This window comes from Haemaphysalis longicornis, unplaced genomic scaffold (assembly GCF_048455015.1).
Source record: "Haemaphysalis longicornis isolate Haplotype H1 unplaced genomic scaffold, Haemaphysalis longicornis Haplotype H1 scaffold_1, whole genome shotgun sequence".
Classification (NCBI taxonomy): domain Eukaryota; kingdom Metazoa; phylum Arthropoda; class Arachnida; order Ixodida; family Ixodidae; genus Haemaphysalis; species Haemaphysalis longicornis.
The window spans coordinates 323358545-323379516 of record NW_027526203.1 but is presented as its reverse complement, the minus strand read 5'-3'; the positions used below and the strand labels follow the sequence as shown (position 1 = coordinate 323379516).

At 48.3% G+C, this 20972-nt stretch overlaps 1 protein-coding gene across 5 annotated transcripts in view; it reads left to right on the top strand.

The window, feature by feature from the left end:
* Poe (E3 ubiquitin-protein ligase-like protein poe) overlaps nucleotides 1–20972 on the top strand; it is a 278680-nt gene that overhangs the window by 242180 nt on the left and 15528 nt on the right. For all 5 annotated transcript variants that reach the window (XM_077682762.1, XM_077682782.1, XM_077682776.1 and 2 more), the window contains 8 exons: nucleotides 124–414; nucleotides 504–797; nucleotides 4063–4286; nucleotides 9060–9209; nucleotides 12074–12272; nucleotides 12608–12846; nucleotides 18511–18636; nucleotides 20063–20257. In XM_077682762.1, the coding sequence (XP_077538888.1) occupies nucleotides 124–414; nucleotides 504–797; nucleotides 4063–4286; nucleotides 9060–9209; nucleotides 12074–12272; nucleotides 12608–12846; nucleotides 18511–18636; nucleotides 20063–20257 (1718 nt within the window). The remainder of the gene's footprint in view (nucleotides 1–123; nucleotides 415–503; nucleotides 798–4062; nucleotides 4287–9059; nucleotides 9210–12073; nucleotides 12273–12607; nucleotides 12847–18510; nucleotides 18637–20062; nucleotides 20258–20972) is intronic.

Genomic DNA, 20972 nt, shown 5'->3' with positions numbered 1-20972 from the left:
TCCCATTGCAGATCTTTGAACAGGTGCTTTGATCTGAGGGACAAAGTTGTTTCATCCTGATTCTCATTAGGAAATGGCAGGAGGAGGCACCCCAGCGTCACACCCCTTCCCTCCACTGCGCAGGAGGTGTACCGCAAGGTGTGGTGCGCAGAGAACGGCGAGTCGGAGGCGATGCGGGTGGTGTACCGCATGCGGGGTCTGCTGGGGGACGCGACAGAGGAGTTTGTGGAGTCCCTGGAGGCCAAGGCAGGCGGCCCCCAGGTGGACGAGGAGCAGCTGTACCAGCTGGCACGCGTCATGGGCACCTGCGGGGGCCTCGAGGCCATGCTCGAGCGGCTGGCTGCCATCGATGACCTGGCCCGGGGGCGGCCCCTGCTCACTGTGCTGCTCAAGCTGTTCGGCCTCTGCGTCAAGGTGAGAGGAGAGAAATGTGGTTGGGCCGCTGGGGTCCATGGGGCATGTTCGACTGGAGCGAGAGGAGGACCAGCCCCTGCCCCCTCCAGGTGCGGAGCAACCGGCAGCGGCTGCTGGAGCCCCCTTTGCGCGCTGTGGCCCGGCTACTGGGCGCCCTGCGGCTGCTGCTGGGCGCGCCGGAGGCCTCCCTGGCCGAGCAGCTACTGGCCACCCTGGAGGCCGTGTTGGCCGAGGGGGCCGCCCACGTGCCCCCGCTCGTACCCGAGGGGGTCACCCGCGACGACATCACCTTCCTGCTCGCCCAGGTCGGCACGGGGCGGCCCAGCCCGCGCCTGCTGCAGCTGCTCATGCGCGTCGTCCCCTTCCTCACGCTCACCGACGAGGTGGGTCTCGCTAAGGAAAGGCTGGGGCAACTGCAGTAATAGTCGGTCGTCGTCCAACCTGCACGTGTTGCTGATCACATGCCTATACCGCGTGTACCAATCACATGCGCTTTTGTTTTTCCAGTAACATGGAATACTGCAGTGGGCGACATCATTAGACACAAAAAAAATAATAAACAACAAACCTGGGATGCATTTTTTACTGTCCTGCTTGCGTTGCCGCAGGCCGGACAATTTTGACACTGTGCACGTTTGAAGGCGCAGGTTGGAATTGAGTACAGTGTAGACCATTTATAATGATATCACTTATGCAGTCGAATCCCGCTACAACGAAATTGTCGGGACGTGCGAAAAATTTCATTGAAGCGGAAATTTCGTTGAAGCGGACTTGTTTCAGCTGGTGAAAACATCGCTAATCGCTATGAAGTACACTGGCATTGGGGATCAGAGATGCAGTTCTACCTCTATGGCCTGACTGGCTCAATGCGAGCTCCTTTGCAATTTACCTTAGCTACATCGTCATCGCCATCAAACAGTGACACCCTCCATAGTAGCGGCAGTGGTGTGTGATGGGAATCAGGAGCTGCTTTAAAAAGAGGTGACACATTGGGCCTTCTCGATTATCAGTCCCGGATCATCCGCGGACTGCCGAAGACGTGATCCGGTGCTCGATTTTCTCATGTATTTAACAGTTGTAAAAAAAATGAGTCCGAACTGACCAAAGTAAGAAATGAATGTGCAGACATTACAGCACAGCTTTCACATAACTTGCGAATAATTATTGGCCTTACATATCTCATTTTACAGCCTTACATATCTCATTTTACAGCCATAATCCCTGCCTAAAATTTGGGTGCTGAAAAACTGCAGTTGGCTCATTGCCAAGCATTCAAGTGTATGTCTTCGTGCTGTGGAGGTCACTGTTCTGGTGCCACCTGGGATCACTATCGCGTTCCTATATTCAGCCACCCAACCACGTCGGACTGACTTGCTCTCCTCTTCTCCACGCCCTCCCATCTTCCTTCCATCCCCGCGATGCTGATGCTCGTGGGGCCTGCCGCAAAGCAGCCCATCTCGACACTCGCTGCTTGTGCTGCAACACTACTCTCACCATAGAGTTTCTCAATATCACCTGAAGTGGAAAGTGTCGCTGCGATCGCACGCTGCCATGGGAATTGTGGGTACTGTGGGAATCGGATTGGCAGCAAGTGGCTACTACAAAGGGCCATGGATTAGGCTTCTCGGCTCTGAAGTGTTTGTTAGTTCTGCTTTCAGTATGCTTTTCCGTTTTCGGGATGCCACTTTCTGGCATTCAATGGCTATCATAGATATGTCTAAATACCGTATTTATTCGAATCTAAGCCGATAGTTTTTTTTAAATACTGATATATCAAACTCCAGGGTCGGCTTAGATTCGAGGATTTTGAAATGCGCCAATTTCCAAGTAAAGTGGCGCGCAGCTAGCGCCACCCAGAAAAGAAAGTATTGTAGCCATTACTAGACGAGCCAGTAGCCACTTAAGGGCCATAGGCCGCCATTTTGAATTTTGCGGACCCTGTTCTGTGGGACAGTGGCCTGCGTGCGGTGTGGCGTTTGGTTTTGATAGCGCAAAAAGAAGCGGTGCCATTATAGTGCCGCTTTTAAAAGAAAAGTTGTTTTAGCTGCGGAGTTGTCGTCGAACGTTCAAGCCGGGCGGGACTTCGGCGTGGATGAAAAAAATGTCCGTCGTTGGAGGACGCAACGGGAGAGGATTTTGCGTCCTCCAACGATCGCCCAGAAGTTGCCCGGTGATTTTGAAGAGAAACTGATTGAGTTCCAGCACCGCATCTTCATGTTCAATAAACGTGTTTTCTTTTTGTGAACGCTGACCCTGCCTTTTTGTTCGGCCTACATTCGAGGTAAGTTTTTTTTTTTTTTTCGCGCCTTCGGACTTTCGGGGGTCGGCTTAGAATCGGGGCCGGCCTAGATTCGAATAAATACGGTAACAGCGTGATTAGCACTTGACGCATGTGCTCGCAATAGCGACGAGTTTCTTAAGACGGAGGGGTGACCACATGCAGTGACGGCAACAAGCGACGTGAAAAATGTAACTCAGATGGTACAACAACAGAGTGTACTGGGCGACAGCGACAAGCGAAAAAAATAATACACTGCCACCAATGTCCTCCGTCGCTCATCGCTACAGTTCATTGTATTGTCGCTGCCGTTCGCTTGTTGGCTGCTTCTGGCTGGCAAAAAGCCAGCGAGGGCCCCGGAGGCCTGTGTATATATTTATACCGCTTGCCACTGTCGCCCATACTATAGCCACTAAATAAGCTATTTGTTTTCTGCACCCATTCAGTTACGGTTTTCACGTCGGTCGTCACCGTTGCTGCGTGCACTTACCCCTTGAAGGATGCACTGCCTTGGGCAGGCGCAATGAGGCAACATACATAGCGACTCGACAAGCCAGTATTTATTTGCCATTTAAAGCATTCATGCAATTTCATGAGGCTTTGCGCGCGTGCTTGAAGACTTACTTGCGGTAATAGGCTTCGCCTCTAGGTTTATTTATATCTGCTTGGTCAAAACAAATAAATACGACGCGATTACATCATTCTTGCATCTCTGTGTTGCATCTTCTTCGCCTACCAAATTGTGTAGCATACGAATAATACTGTATTGAGAGGAAGCAAGAACACAGTTTAAGACAATTTAAATAATTTTTTTCAACTAAATATTCCAAAAAAAAATCAAAGGAAACCTCATTCAGTTTGGAGTATGTAATAATTTAAAAATACATCCGGGACGGCCCGCTGTATCTGGCGGCGTGAGCCAAAGGCAGGACTTCTGCTTTTTTCTTTTCTTTCTAACCCCTAAATTTGTTCTGCAACATAAGCCCGCTAACACAGTGTCATATGCAAAATGAAATTTGTTAACAGCGGCACCTTTGGCAGCAATTTTTAACAAAAACTCAATTTGCGTAGCCACAAAGTCGTTGCCGGTCATGCCACAGTGAACTTCCGGCCTAACTACACGGTATGGCAGCACCTATGGAGGCGTAGAGCGCTTTTGCCGAATCACGTTGACGCTATAGCACCCGCCAGATTCCAGTCTAGGTGAGTTAGTGAGAAACTCTAACTATCACAGCTCTAAGTGACTTGTCATCGTGGACATCTGTGATCTTGACAGTGTGTCTTGGTGTACCTCTTTTACTGTGCCCTCAGCCATAATTTTCGAAGTTTCTCCAAGCAGTGCCTGAGTGTTGCCCCCTTCTCTTTGCCAGGCCAAGATGGAGGTCCTCATCAACCACTTCAAGCGGCAGCTCAATTTCAGTCGCTTTGACCTGGAGCACACACCTGATGATGACGTCCAGCTGGAGTGCTTCTGCAACCTCAGTGCCGGCATTGAGCGAAATGACAATGGCAACCGGCTCAAGAACCTCCTCGTCGCCCGTGGCATTGTCCAAGCTGCCATCCGCTACCTGCTGGTGTACTCGCCACCAGCCAAGTAAGCAACCGGTGTGTGTGTTCCTGTTGCGACTAGCCTTAGAAGGGTCCCAAATAGTAGTGTTGACGCTACAAAAGCATAAGTTAGCTCAAGGACCCCTGGAAGCCACTGGCTTTCATAACATTGCGGGCTTGACCCTGAGTCGTGATAGCTGTTCTTCAGGTACTGGTGAGACTCATTTACCAGACAGGTGCGTGTTTAAGATCCCCTGGGGGTCAGAAATACTCGGAACCCTCCACTACAACATGGTTCACAGCCCAGGTGTAGCTTTGGCACGTAAACTCGGTTGGTGATTTTATGCTTTTATGTGGGAAACCCACCCGTCGCGCAGGTAGGAGCAGTGCAAGCATGCTGAGGCGGGCACTGTTGATGGGTATGCACCCAGCAGCTGTCATAAAAACAAACATATCCCCCGCATGAAGCGCTCATTTGCGCTGAAACCTTGTGCTTCTGTAGTCGATTTTTAATATCATCTACCGTATTTACACGATTGTAGGTCGACTCCTTTTTTTTTTTTTTTTTTTTTTTTTTTTTTTTTTCCTCAAGTTTGACAATTAAGGGGGGACGTGGCTTTCAAAATCAACTTTTTTATTTCTTTGTGGATTTTGATGAAAATTGGCACAGCAACTGGAAATGCTTCTGTGATAACACTATAAAAATTTCAAAGTAATATTTTGAAAACTTTTTTATGTATGAAATTTTCTTTTTGTTCCGCTTGTACCGAGCTTGAGCGGCTTATAAAACATGATAGAAAACTTGTTCGAAGTGCTTTGCATTCCCAAATGAATGGACGAGGTCGTGACAGTTTTAGAATTTTTTTTTTACAACTCAATGTTTTTTAGTTTTCATTTTTTTAGAGGTTAATGTGCAACAGGCATGTCAACTGTGAATGATTATTTGAATAAAAAATCACAAAAAAACAAATCTGGAAAACCAAAAGTGTCACGACCTGAACAGTTCATCAAGGAATGTAATGCAAGAAACGGAATCAAAATAGACCCAGCGGTCATGAAGAAATCCCTGGTACAAGCGACACAGGTGGCAAAAAAAACTGTTTTGAGAAAACGGCTTCCGAAGTTGCAACATGGGTTTCACATATCAGAAGTCGTCACGGTTGTAGCCTTCATGTCCTTTTGAACATGGGGCTTCTGGAAGTCCTTGCCTTGAAATTGGAGTGCCTTTTACAGCCTTTCTCTTTCCAGAAAACATCATTTTCAGCTCCTCCGTGAAGAGTACATACCCCTCTTTGCAAATCAAACGGAGGGGAGATGGGTTTCAATGGGCTTTCAATGCAAAGTAGGTTAGTTGGTTGGCTGTATCGCACTGGACAACCTCCTTTTACAGTGTTGTCACCATGGCAACAAGTTAAGCATTTTTTTTACTTAAATTTGAACATTTTTGGCTTTTTTTATGTTTTATCTTGCCTGGCACAGCAACTTAGTACTCATGTGCAGGTGTTCAGTGCCAAAAGTTTGCATACCATAAAGATGAAAATGAGCTACTTTGAAGCTTGGTAGAGTATTCTGCATAACTCCCAACTTCAATGCAAGAGCATATTTTTTTACTACTTTTGACATTCAAGGCATCCAATATTTCTCGCAGCACAGCCAGTATGCCCTGAGCAATGGTATCAATAATTTCCCTAAAAAAATCACTGTTAAATGCTGCCACAGTAACGTACATTTTTAACGCAGAGAGCATATTTTTATTCCTAAATTACTAACTCAAACCTGTTTGCATGAAAATTACATTACAAGTGCACGGGAAACGTTGCGCAAGAAAGGCGATATGGCTCGCGCGCATCGCAGCGCACGCTTACCGCGACATATCGAACTTTGATTATACCTGATATGGCTGGTCAGGTCGCTTTTAAGATTAAATCTAACGTCGCAGGCATTAATTACAACTACTGGCGTTCAATCGTAACCGGTTGCCCAGTCATGTGATGCTCCAATGCGCGTCGGCTATGCCGTGCGCGCCGCAGCGTTTGACGCGTCGACCGTTTCTTTCTCAAGGCTAGCGAGCCCACAGTCAAAACACAGCAATAACTAAGCGTGTAAACATCGCAAATCCGACTAAAAGTTCACTTCACGAACCGCTATCGCAAGCGCGCACACCGCGTCACCCTCCGGGGTCTGGCGACGGTAGAGTCACGCGCACCACGAAGCGTTCGATGACCTCCGCCTTTCGAGCCACACAACTTCCCCTAATCCGGCTCGTTATCTCTGGCATTCCCATCGCGATAACGTCCGTGTTGAATACCACAGATTGAACAGAAACTCGGCCGAGCGCAGCAGCAAAAATGAACTCAATCCGCTCGCTACGCAGCTCAGGCGGCCGCCATCTTGCGTTGCGCCCGCAACATCCAATCAGGAGGGTCGTTGTTCTGTGCCCCGACCGGGGACCAATAGCGCTTCAGCATCTATTTCTAGCTTCGTTTGTGCGTCGTTTCTTTTCTGCCGTTTGTGCGTTTGTGAATGAACGAAGATAAAAGAGACGAGCAGAACCGGAAAGACGATCGCTCGGCCGATCTAACCATATCAAAATGGCCGCGCCCGGTGGCACCGTTGCGGAGATAGAGCGCTCCGAAAATTGCCGTTTTTTCGCCCTTTTGCGCTGATAGTTTGTCACCGCGCCTGACAAAAGTATTTTTGTATGCCACTTTGCGACGCTTTTCAGCGTAAAAACTTTGCAGACGCACAGAATAGGAAACATAGAAGCCGAATATGTGGGTTTCAAAAAAAACGATGTTTTGGTCATTTTTCCGAAGTTGAAAGCCGCGTCCCCCCTTAAATGTTGTGGGGTCGACTTAGAATCGAAATTGAACTTTTTGCCGCTTGTAACGGCAAGAGAAATGAGAAATCAGGGGTGCTACGAGCTGAGGAAAGCATAACACTCTCGTTTCTATGGTTACGGTCAAATTGTAGCGTTTACCATTGCATACATTAAGGTGATGTCGACTTTGAAAGTTTGCATCCCCAATCTGTGCCTTTTGTCCACCTTACCTTGAGCGGCTAACCTTCCACCACCGCGTTCGGAAGTGTACTGAACAACGTGATATGATTGTGCCTACGTCAGCGTGCCGTCCATTGATTCAAGGGATTCAATGATACTCATTTTGTTTATTAGAGGCGAACAAAACGCTTCTTGAATGCGCATAACGTACTCGCGAATCAAAGGAAATCGCGAGCGGCTGCTTCAGTCAGCCGCCATGTTGTTTTTTGATATCGCACGGCAGTGGCCGCTGCCGGTAGCTTTGATGGTTGTCATATCGCAGTGAATGTGTTCTCATGATTGGGAATAAAGTTTCTCGCTCAACCCACAGTGCATGGTTATTCCGCGTGCTTATACAAAAGCTTTTCTATTTTAACGTCTACTGCACGCACCACGAGTGTACGGCTCTTGTGGGAACATCCATCTTGATGGAAGAGCCGCCATAGGGGGGCTGTTGGTAGTTGACGGAAGAGCTTCTCTTTGTGATACGATGTGATCCGATTTTTCGAGGCGGCCCTGGGGGCATTGCCGCGTGCTTGTGTCACTTCTGTGTGCTGAATTGTCCCGTCTGTCACAAGTGCCCAGGGCCCAAAGAACTCTCTCAGCGCTCGTTCACAGCAGCATTCAACCGAACTGCTTTCTGTGCTTGCCCCCCCCCCCCCCCCCCCCCCCCTTTTTTTTTTTTGAGAGAGAGAGAGAGAGAGAGAGAGAGAGAGAGAGAGAGAGAGAGAGAGAGAGAGAGAGAGAGAGAGAGAGATGCAATTTGGGGGGGGGACTTACAATCATGTAAATACGGTAATAGCAGTATTTGTTTGAAAACTGCTGCATGCCTTTACTGTGTTGGTGCCCTTGCATATAAACGCTTTGCCATTCAGGTAACCTCCGGAGGCTGAGCAATACACTGCATGCATGATGGCGGGCGCTGCAGGGGAAAATAAAACGCTCAAAAGCCACTTCAGGGGTCATCGAGCGTGTGACCTTGTAATTCCCTGTAATGTGACATGTGCTGCTCCATTCAGTTAGAAGCTAGGCATGCAGATGTTACGTTTGTAGCTAACGATGGTGACATGCCTCTACTGTGTTGGTGCCCTTGCATATAAACGCTTTGCCATTCAGGTAATCTCCGGAGGCTGAGCAATACACTGCATGCATGATGGCGGGCGCTGCAGGGGAAAAATAAAACGCTCAAAAGCCACTTCAGGGATCATCGAGCGTGTGACCTTGTAATTCCCTGTAATGTGACATGTGCTGCTCCATTCAGTTAGAAGCTAGGCATGCAGATGTTACGTTTGTAGCTAACGATGGTGACATGCCATGCATGTGTGTAGTTCGAACACGTGCACAGGTGCACGTTGCAGTATCCCGCGAACACCTCCAGCAGCAACAGGTGCAGCAATAGCAACATGGCCACACATGTGCCAAGCACCCCAACAGCAGTGGGAGTGGCGCAGCTCTAGACTGGGCTCCCCTACACAGCTCTGTAGTCCATGAACCCTGTCACCATGTGGTGAAGAGTTGTACAACCTCTGTTCCCCTAGAAACTTTACACTGACCACATGCAGGGCATGGCATAGGTGGTTCTTCACAGAGCTAATAGCATACATATGCTTGTGTTGAGCAGGTGTGCAGGCTGTCGCTCGCTGCCGCGTTTTGTTCACTTTGTTCACCAGGGGGAGCTGCGCGCAGTGCATACTGTGGTGTTGCCATTGGCCTTGCCACTATAGTGTGGGATCTTGATTTTTGAGGAGCATGACGTGCCCACTTCATTTGCCCCAACAGGAGCTCGCTGCTGTCTGCCTCTGAGAATTGGAAAGAGTTCACATCCAAGCCAGCACTCAAATACGTCCTGCGAATCCTGACGGGCCTGAGCCGCGGACACGAGATGACGCAGCTCCTAGTCAGTGCCGAGTGCATCCCCATAATCCACAGGTGGGTGCACTTGCTGGCCACCACTTGCGCAGCAGTTTGTCCGGCCATAGCATACCACATCTGCTGTAGCTGTGAGGTTTTACTGCAGTTACTTTGCTCACTGATGCTTTAGGTTGGACATTTGCCTAAGAGCGAGCAAAAATTAGCACACACACATGCACGCACGCGCGATGCAGTCCTTAGTGATGCAGTCCTTATTGCCAGTGCTATTCGGCTACTTGAATATACTTTTTAACGCCGAATGAGGTGATTGTCATTTTTGTATGATACAGGAATAAAGAAATCGAAGTCAAGCAAAAATCTGCCGTGATCGGAAGCGGGAATCGAACCCACGACCTGCGCATAACGTGTGCGGTGACGGGACACAAGAAAGATTGACAAGACGAGAGCATCTATATGGGCTTCACCTAGCTGAGCGAAGGGTCGTTAATGGAAATAATGACCCTGAGGGACTGTATCATGCGTTGGGCCTCCTGCAAAGGCGCTGCCCGAGTAGGCTGCACAACTGCGTTGTCAGAGTCGTCACTGTCACCGCTGGCCACAGCACATATCCGCGCAACAATCGCCTCTTCAGTGAGCCACTCGGACATTTTCAAAACATCGGCCTTGACGTCCCTTCCACGGAAAAACAGGCAGTTGAAGAGGCACCCAGCCAAATTCAAAGCAGCGCACACGTGCCACAACAAATGAATGCACGAATGGTGCAAGCGAGCAGGTGCGGGCAAATGCCAAAGTGGCAGCGCCGGGAGTGGGGTTCAGAAGGAAAACTTGTCCCCACCTTCTCTCGCTTCCTCGTAAGTGGCACAGTCGACTCGTTTTCTGACGCAGGGACAGATAAGAGGCGCATCACGGCGCATGCCGTAAACGTTGTCGGTGCGGAGAGCCGGCGGCAGCTCGCATTTTCGGTGTGCGCTGTAACTGGATTCAATCGTTATATCCGATGTCGCGGAACTGGAGCTTTGTAATAAGCAGTTTATTTTACCATAGAACGCATACAAAAGCAGACGGTGCCATAGTTGTTCATTGTTATATCCGATATATTGATATAAACGGTAGTGTTATTAGTAGACTTGACTGTAAAAGATATGGGCTTTTATGGACAGTCACCGGGGGTCCGAAAACATTTCGTTGCCACAGGAATTACATTATCGTGGGTTTCGACTGTACAATGAAAAACAAAAAAAAATGAAAATTTCTGAGAAGAAGCAATCCCCTGAGCAGGGGTGGAACTGCTGCGCCAATTCCGCCATTGTGCGCCAATTTGCCCTGCTGCGCCAAGCTGCGCAGAAACGGCAATTTGCACGATTATTGTCCATTGAGAGCATACAACGCCAAATTTAGCCAAATCTTGTCGTCGTCCGGGCAACACTGAGCGCTGGCTACACAATAGACACAGCAGGATCCAGGCCGCATCCATAGCCACAGCAGTTCGGTGCACTCGTGGTTCCCTCGTGGACTTTAACGCAACGTTGTTTTTGCCGCGGCTTTCCCGGAAGGCTGTCACCAGCATGAGTAAAAGTACTTTGAACAGTTATCTAGTGATATAACTTGAGGCATGGCCTCTGGAATTTGCAGCTGCTCGAAGTAAAACGAAGGACCCTTTCGCACATCGTTCGCATCATAGGTTGTTTTTATTATTATGATTGCGGGAGTACGCAGTTACTGTGGTGATTGAAGTCTAATTTTTGGGTACCTGCACGAACCGGGAACTGCATGCGCCCGATGACGCGAGCTTCCGCGCGAAGGGCTCTTCTACGATACTGAGCGCATGCACACGCTCCTCTAGAGTGTTGCGGCGGCCGCTATCACTTTCCTTTCCACTGTCAAGTGTGTATTGTAGGTATTTCGACAGCTGCGCGACACGTGCGCGTTAGCGTTCCTCGGTGGGAGTTTTCGGCGCGCATAAACCCCGAACTTGCGACCGAATTGTTCGCGCTGCTTTAATGAAAGAAGTGGTGTATAGCTAAAACAGTTGCGTGCAGCGCGCCACACAGCCGCCGTAGTCGTTCGCGCGCCAACGAGGTCCGACTCGACCGCGAAAGCAGGCGTCTTGACGGGATGCCGTGCCCGCTTTCGCCTTCGCGTCTACCACGGAATCAGGCGTCGTGAAATCGCCATCTTCGTTCGCTGCCTGCCTTTGCCTACCTCCTCGGTCGACGCTGCGGCGGCAGCTTGCTGCGAATACGGCATCATATTGTACGGCGCACGTCTTTGTGCTGGGGAATATCGATGCGAGACGATGTGCGCTTGGCGAGCGCTGCGCGGGTAGGGCACGTTCACGACGCCTGATTTCACGGTTGCGGTGACGGCGGCAGTGGGGCGGCGCACTGCGCACGATTGTTTTAGCTCGAAACTACTTTATCAAAAAATTTTTAAAAAGCAGCCACCGTTAGTAACATAGTGTTGATTATTATACAAATAAAGGCCGAAAAGTCGCTTCGCTACATTTAAAGGAATTGGCAAAAAGCAGGTTTCAGTCCCGAGTAAACAATAATATCAAAGTGCCAGCTCCTATTTGATTTATTGCACTCCTAAATAATTCTGGCCAATTCTAATTTTCATGCAGTTTTTGGATTAGTTCCTCTTAAAAGTGCTCAGCTGCATTATTTGAGGCTGTCAGTGTGCTCCAAAAGTGCTCCGAAGTAGCCCCTAAATTGCTCCAAACCTGCTCCAAAATGCGATTTTTGCAGCTCCAAAGCTGCTCCAAAATAAGACTTTTGCTGCTCCCGTGCCTGCTCCAAAAAGCTAGACCCTGCTTCCACCCCTGCCTGAGCAGATAACTCCTTAGATCCCTTCAGTTGCTAGGTTTTTTTGGCAGGCTGGCTCTGGTGCCAGGGTCTCAGTGCTTCTCCCCACTTGTGCAGGTTGGAGCAGGTGTCGAGTGACGAGCATGTGGGCTCCCTGGCGGAGAACCTGATGGAGGCCTTGAAAGAGAACCCCAATGTGGCGCAGAAGATCGAGGAGGTCCGCAAGCAGACGCGGGACGAGAAGAAGCGACTCGCCATGGCCATGCGAGAGAAACAGCTCGGCGAGCTGGGCATGCGCACCAACGAGAAGGGCCAGGTGAGGCTTGTTCTCCTTCCGCTGCCACTCCCCTTGCAACGCCACAGGCTGGCTATCTGTTAATTAAGGGCCCGCTTTTTTGTATCGCACCCTGGCAACAACAATCCAGCATTGAATGACGCCACGATACCGAAATGCTATTCATTGAGGGCAGTTTGGCTCTCTCTCACTCTGGGGACTTGTCTGCATGATGTGCCCAGTGTTTGTTGTGTACACCTGCCTTGACGCTGGTGGATCCTGTGGTACGGCTTGTTGAATGTGGAAGAAACATTAGCCTCACGATGCAGAGGCCTTGGCTGGCTGTGCTGGAGGCTCAGGGATGTTGTTCTGCACAGGTAACGGCCAAGAGCTCAATCCTCAAGCAGATGGAAGACCTTGGTGAAGAGCTGGGACTGGTGTGCATAATCTGTCGAGAGGGCTACAAGTTTCAGCCCAGCAAGGTGCTTGGCATCTACACCTTCACCAAGCGCTGCAACCTCGAGGAGTTCGAGGCCAAGCCTCGCAAGACGCCCGGATATTCTACTGTCACTCACTTCAACATTGTGCACGTCGATTGCCACATGGCTGCTGTCAGGTGAGGGCTTGGTCATTTACAGATTTACTTAATTATCAACGGGCTAGTTGCGCCTTTGATTGAATTATGAATTGATTGATTGGGGAACTTACCTCTGTTCCTGCCGAAAAAGCACCACGAAAGGCTGTACTGGTACAGTTTAGACGCCTATAACGTGTGCCATGGAAGCCATGAAAATCCTCACTTTAAATGGTACCACACTATAACCAAAACACGGTTAAACCAAGCTATGGTCACAATCTACCGTTCACTTGGACACTACTCATAAGCACAGGCAGGTGTTCATTTGAAGTCCTCTTCACGTCAACGACTGCTGCAGCATGGCTGTCAAAGTTGCAGATGCAGTTTTAACTTTTAACCCTTTGAGGGTCGAATTTATTCGCCAAATGCAACCCCCCAGGGTCGATTTTTTTTATTGCTGATTTACATTCTTCTTCGGATGAACCTATTTCGATAAAAAATCATCGTAATTTTTTTAGGATGACCATAAAGTGGCAAAAACATTGTTTGTGTTGTTACATATATGTGGTTTATTCATGAGTAACACAAGAAAAATTCTAAATAAAAACGAGAGAGTAACAAGCCGGCACCTTTTGAGTGAATCAAAATCAGATACATTCAAACCCGGCTATAACGAACCCAGATAGAGCGAATTATGCTATATATCGAACAAAAATAATTTAGTTACGGAAATACATGGGAAACATATTCCTTATAACGAAGTTCACATCCGATATATCGAACTCTGGGCGCCTAGAATGGCCGCTGAAATGCATGATCTCGGAGCGGCGATTGAGATGTGGATTGGCCGTGACCACGGAGCAAGAGCCGCGACTGAGACATTGCGCCTTGCACGGAGCGACATGATGCCCAATACTTTCCAGAACTGTTTCTGATGCGCGGGACTTGCGACGGAACCCGCCCAGTCAGTGAGTGCGGACCAAGACAGCAGCATCGGTGAACTGTGGGAAGAGCTTGCCAACGTTCCCGATGATGTCGCCAGTGAAATCCGTCCGACGCCTATAATGAAGCGCTTTCGGAAGTCGATGTGCTCCGCCAATGCTTCTTAGATTTTTGAGGACGTGGACTCGAACTGGTGCAAACAATGTTTCGTGTAGAGAATGCTATGCTGGTTGAAGCCACCAAAATGAAAGTGAAAACAAAAATCAACGTGGGCAGTTAAGGCGGAAAGTAGCTTTCATACTTGCAATAAATGGATTATTTTGGTCTGGTAATGGCTACTGTACTGTGTTCGTTTCTGCATACGCGGATGGCGGAGTAGGGGAGGGGGCGGGGGGCTCCCGCAGATTGCGAACTCGTAACAATAAGCTCGTTATAGGTGGGTTCGGCTGTATCGAACTATTGGATATATCGAACTAATCGCGGTGCATATTGCAGTTTGCTATAAACGGGTTTGACTGTAGACATCAGTTTCGCCGGCGCAAAAAGCGGGAAGCGCCCGGAGGACAATACCAAAACCAGCCGCTGCGCGCAGCCGGATGCGGGAGCGATAGACGGCGCACCACCCATAAAATACAAAAAAAAAAGGGAGAAAAGAGCGTCATCAGTTTCGCAGGCGACCTTGGTCTGTGGCAGGCGCAAGAAGCGAGAGGCGCCTGGGCGCCTGGTGGGCGATACGCAGCGCGCCCCCTCGTTAGCGGATGCGAAAGCAATAGCCGGTGCGCCGCTGAAGTAAATCATAAAAAAATAGAAGAGCCAGCGGCGCAAGAAAAAAATTTGACGTATTTTTGAAGTGCGGCAGCACATTCCAAGGAAGAGAAGTTGGCGAGAAAGGTGTAATTTTTAAAGATACAAGCAATGCCGTACATGTTCATCATTGACCATTTTGAAAGTGTTTGCCGATGCCATACATGTACGGCCGTGACCCTCAAAGGGTTAAGTGGTAGGCTACATTACATCCAAATAGTCCTTTATATCGAACTATTTCTGGTCGCAGTATATTTTCATTGAGAATATATAGCAAAAAGTAAGCTTATATCGAACAAAAATACCAGTGACTGCCAATATATTCAACTCCAAATGACGCAGAAGTGCCCCCCCAAGTTTGCTCTCCCTCAGAGTGAAGGAGAAATTCTGCCAGCACACCCCTAAAACAGGGGTGAGACAGCTGCGCATATTGCGCCTTTCTGATACAATTCCATTTTGCTGCGCCAAGCTGCTCCAAAAGCACGAAAATGGCGAAAATTGCGCCAAACTGCTCCAGAAGAGCCTCAACGGCACGGATTTTGATGCTCATGTCAGTTTCGGCGGGGACAAAAGCCTCCCGCATCCCGGTCACCGCTTTTATCGTCGGTCAATCGCAAACACAGAAATGGCACAAATAGAAAGACTGAAATGAAACAAGCGATAGCTTCTAAAACTGGATTCGTTTTCCGTCCGGGTTCGCAGAAACGGCCTTCTCGATTAGGCATCGCTGTGGCAACAAACATGGCCGCCGCCTGATCTTGCTGCTACCAACGCGATCAGTGCGTATCGCCGATATTTTCCCTGGTTTATTTTACGCTATCATCTGAGTTTCAGTCTATTCATTCTATCTGTTGTGGCTCTGAACAGTGACGTTAACGCAAGGATATGGTTTGAGATTGGTGCCAGATTACGGGAAGTTGAGCGGCTGGAAAAAAAATTCATTGAAATGTGGGGCCTACGACTTCGGCGTGGTTTGTCCTTGAGTGCGAAACGCGGTGCGCGCGTCTACAATCGGGTTCGTGAAGTGAATTTTTTGGCTTGTTGTGCTGTTGTAAAATGTTGAGGTGTTGCTGTGCTTCGAAGCGCGATCGTGAGCCACGGGGATGGAACGGTCGACACGAAAGTTGCGGGCTGTGCTGCGGCGCCGCGACCTGTTCAGGCAGCGCCCAATAGCTGCAGGACTACACGGTTGCCATAGAACGCGACTATAACACTTGAAGTATGCAAAGTGAACTTTAATGCAAAATCTAGGTGGCTAAACATTAACGCTACTCAAATGACCATAGGGTGAACCTGCGCCCCGGGGGCTGAAACGGGTAGGCTGGTTGGGCTATGCGACTGTTAGCTCGAAGCTGCTCAACTGTTGCCGTGACTACAGTCGGTTGTACAACACAGCCTGGGATTACAAAAAAATAATTTTAGCATTAAAACAGCAAAAAAAAAAAAACGCCACAATTGCGGAGCCCTTAAATTTGATAAGTTTTAGCAGTCCGTCTGTTCTGTCGTGTACGTAGTTACCGTGCTCACCGGGATTCGTCTGGGCACTTGGGCATTCATAGCCGTAGGGGGATTAGTTGCCCGCGCCTCCTCGCCCTTCCGCACGCGCAGGCGCAGACCGGTCCGGTCAACCCGGTAACAAAGTAACCAACAGAACAGACGGACTGCTAAAACTCTCTAATGTTAACGGCAGTTTTGTTGTCAGTGTTGTGTGGAGGCGCAACACAATACCACCAGTTAGGAAAAAGGTAGTGCAGTTAGTACTTTGTGATACTCTTAAAAACTCTTTCAGGTAAGGCTGTTTGAGTGTTCTGTGTATTCAAAACTGATTGAAATGTGCACTTGACCCAGCAAATTGCTGAAATAATGATTTTTTAAGCTCACAAGACGATGTATTAAATGTCCCTAACTGCTCCAAATCAAGATTCTTCTGCTCCAAAATCGAAATTTTGCTGCTCCGAAAACTGCTCCCAAATCTGTTTGGGCTGTCTCACCCCTGCTAAAAGCAGTGGACGGCTCTTTCTCCTCCTTCCCCTCACCCTTCCTATCGTGACCGTGACTGCACCACCGCGCCGTGTAGGGTGTGCTGTCGACACCACCCCTCTTGCAAAAAATGATCCTGGCCCATCTGTCCGGATTGTTTCGTCTGCAGGCTTTCACCTCTCTCCCAAAGTGGACCACTTTAGCGTGCGCTAAAACCCACGGCCAAGTCCAAAGTCAACGCCAGTGCTACGAACCCAGAGGAAATGCTCTGCTCCCGGAATGTGATGATAGCTCAATGGGATAGATGCCGGTTTCATAATGTGAGGGACCCAGGTTCGATTCCAACCACAGGAAGCTTTTCTTCCCCCCCCCCCCCTTTTTTTTTCCACTCCTAACCTCATATCTCTCGGGCCTTGGGGTGGCCCAGTGGTTACGCTGCCGGTTTCAGGGAGTAAAGATCCCGTGTTTGATTCCCAGGACTTCCCTAACCACATTTCTTTCAAGAGGCTTCGACGTTTTTTGGTGCGATGGACGGATGTGTCGGCCTAAACAGCTCTGGTGTTTAAAAGCCCCAGCGCTGCAGAATTATTGCCATATGAACTGGATCCTCTAAGCTGGTGTAAACCACTGAGATGAAAAAGTGATGCTGCTGCATTCATATAGAACCAGCTGATCATTTTAAGTTTAGGAAAGTCAAGGAGATGATGGAGGGGCTTCCTCCTTATATTGAAGTGTTCGTCTTTCCTTTGTGCTGTGTTGAGTCGGTTGGGGCGCAGCGCTTTCTGAGCAACTGCACAGTTATGTTTCCCCTTCGCTAAATGCTGGGCAGAACCATGGAATGCTTTCAAAATTATGTTTTCCTGCCAAACTTGCTTATGATGATTTTTGGCTATAACGATGACTAAAGAATTGGCTATAATATAATAAGATTGGCTATAAGAATTTCGATATTGTTGTAAGTGGGTTAGACAGTATATGTTTTGCACTGTACACAACAAAGTCACTTTCACAGAAACAAATACAGTGTACGCCCATTACAACGGACCTTGTTAACAGGAAAAAAAATGTCTGCTGTGTCCGAAGTATGCAGTGTCCAACTGGGAAGGAAGGAGATATGAGAGTAAAGTGGGAACCTTGACCATTATTGCATATACATGCTACAGACAATTTATTCTTTCTACACACCTGCAGCATCTCTGCACAGCGTTCACGTGGGGGAAAAAATTGCCCAGCGCTGTTTTCGAAGATTAGCCCTGGCACTTCTTAAAAGGCCTAGCACATTTGGTCGAGTGCGTAGAGATGCACGCTAAACTGAGCAAATAAAGCGACAATGTAAGTAGGAGCAATTACTAACCAGCTGTAAAAATCATTCATGGCCAGCAGAATTATCCAGGCTCTTTTCAAACCCTTTGTGACGAAGCAGGCTTACCCGAAACCGTTCATCAAACAATTCGGATTGCTGCCTGACGTTCCCCAGCTTCCGCATTTTTAATGATCTTAGTCTGGTCAGTAAAATGGCTGATACAAAATAATCCCATGAAGGACAGTGTGAAATCAAAAGTTTGAGCAGTAGGACTCTGCATAGCCAGGGGCAGATTGCACACAACGGATTGGAACCTGTCTCCCTGCTTGAGAGAATAGGTACGTTGCACGCGTGGGAATGATAAATGCCAAAATTCACTGAACCTGAGTTCTTTATTACATAAAAAAAAACTGGCGAGGGCAGACTCAACCTCCAGGTGCACCACTTAGCGTACTCGAAAGTGCTGTTCGTCAATCTCGTTTAAGTCTTGTTTTTTAGCAGCATCCTTGTTTTTGACAGCCGAGTGGACCGTCTGCTTAGACAGGCCCATACTTCTGGCAATGGCGGCCTCTGTTTCTGTTTCTGCCGGAGGGACGTAGGAAATGTGATTTTTTGAAAACAAGTGGGGTGGAGAAGCATTGTGCATGCGAGTGATGAGAAGTTCTTGCATTCAGGCATGCCCGTGGCCGTGACGAATGGGAGAGTGCAGCCTTGCAAAATGCCAACACCAAGTGCAATGGCCTTCTTCCCCTGTGGGGCCCACAAGTGCCCGAGTCTGCATTTGCCAGCTGCCTTGCCAGGTGGGTGGTACAGCATGCGGCAACGGTGGCTTGTCCAGCTCTAGTGACTAGTCTACGCAGCTCGTAAAAGGTGCTGCTCTGACTCCCATTGGCAGTACTCATACTTGATTTCCCGTTGTCCCTTTTACAATGGGGGCAGATGCAGCGACAGAGCTGGAAAAGAAATTGCCGCGATATATTTGCTTTGCACGCCTACCAGTATGCTTGTTGGAAAAAGGAACCCAGTTAGTGTCCGAAATAATGTGCTGCAACACCAAGAACAGGGAACCCGAAGTTTATGCTGCCCGATATGCTGTGGCAGTACAACCAGTGACTGGGAAAATTATTTGCCTCCCTGCATCCAGCACCATGGCAAGATGCAAGAAGTAGTTCTTACTTTTTTTTTTCATTACCATGTTTGGGTGTACCCAACATGGCCCAACAGCACAAGAAAACACCATAGATGCAATTTTTTCTTCTTCTTTTGTTGTCCAGGGAGTAGTGACGAAACGGGACAACGGTGTTCCTTGGTACCAAATTTTCGTCTGGTATTCCCACCCCGTTTCACCACTTGAGACCCATTATCGTTGTAAGCAAACTGGACCCACAGCCAGGCTGCGCACATGAATATTTAACTTGGAAATTGCTGCAGAACCTAGTGGGAAATCAGCAAATGTGAGCCACTGCACCAACAGCTTAACGCAACTGCTGGAGGCATACACAGAGTTGCTTTTAAAATCCACAATTCATAAATAGCATTCGTCAGTGTCAGTTGGGTAAACAGAGAAAAGGAATCCGTCCCCTCTTAGTCGTTTGACCATAAGTTGACCCAAGGCCAGTGGTCTTCATTGTAATCAGGACTGCCTGCTGCTGTGCGACTATTAATTCATTCGAATGCCTTAGCACCTAGAAACAAACATTTAATTTCTGGTTTCTCCCTCGGGCAGAAAAGTGGTGTCCTCAGCTCACTGGTTACTCCTGAGTGACGTTTTATGATCATAACTAAAGGGCCGCTCAAAAATCTGTTTCAAGGGTTTTAGTTAAGCCTAAATAACTGGAGCCATTTAGGAGATGTATGTAAATATTTGAAGTACTGAAGTACTGTTGAATATTTAGTTTTGAAGTGTTGCAAAAACCTCGTAGAGCCTAATTTTTGCATGCTTTGGAACTCGCCTGTAATTTATAAAAACTAGAAATGTACCTGGCAGCCGAGATATCGGCAACTTGAATTTGCTACTTTCAGTGTTCACTTCCATGCTTGACTCGGGAAGTGCTGTTCTGTATCCCGCACGTCTAGTAAATAAACCTATTTTTCCGCTAACTCAAAGTGGACACAGATGCAGAATGCATCCGCAAGTAAATGTGAAGTGCCAGCAGTTTCAAGTGTAGCTCTTCTTGAATCTAGCCGGCGTGACACTGACGGTGCCTTTGTGCATGTGTGGGACAGGCACAACACATACATTCAGGATTGCACGGGTCACCTGGACGTTGGCTATGTGTCCACGTTGCACGACCTAAAGCTTCTGCTGAGCCGCTTTGCCTTTGAGCGCTCCTTTAGCGAGGACAGTGGAGGTGGGGGACCCCAGAGCAACATGCACCTCATCCCCTACCTCCTCCACATGGTCCTCTACGTCATAAACACGTGAGTCTTGCTTTCACTCTATTTTTCTGCACTCGTACGGTTTCTTCTCTCATGGGGTATTTTTCTGCACTCGTACGGTTTCTTCTCTCATGGGGGGACGAAATGGAGAGGTGTAAACCCTGCTAAATCTAATTACTAAATGCATCCTTGGACGTAGCGTTGATTGCATTGCGTACGGAGCACTAATGACCGCCGCCCGAATGCAGGGGCTTTTTTAGGCTGCAGTGATGAGCTTCTGCATCCCCATGAGGAGGGATGTGCGGATATCTGAATTTTGAACTCGACTGTCACTGTGCCAACCACAAGTCGTAAGAACGCCTGCAGATGACAAGCCAGCTGCATTAAAAATGGGCAAGCGAAAAGGCTGGAAGGCAAACGTCTTGCATATGGCATCTTTTACTTTGGCACAAACGAAGTGTCAGTGATAACGGAGGGCCACCTATTATGCACAACCAGCTATTCGAATGGTACTTCAAAATAGTGTGCAGCCTTTTACAAAGGCTGATCTCAATTTCATGAATTAAACTTAACAAAAACATTGCACTTCTGGTAACTTTAAAGCAACAAGTGAATGTAGGTCTTCTTTTCTTTTTTTTTTATCTTGCAAGGTTCTGCTGAATTTAAAAACAAGAATTCTGCTGCTCGGTATTTGATTTCAAGTTTGTTTATTGGTACCATTCAATTGATACTCCATTTGTGCTTAAATTTCACTATT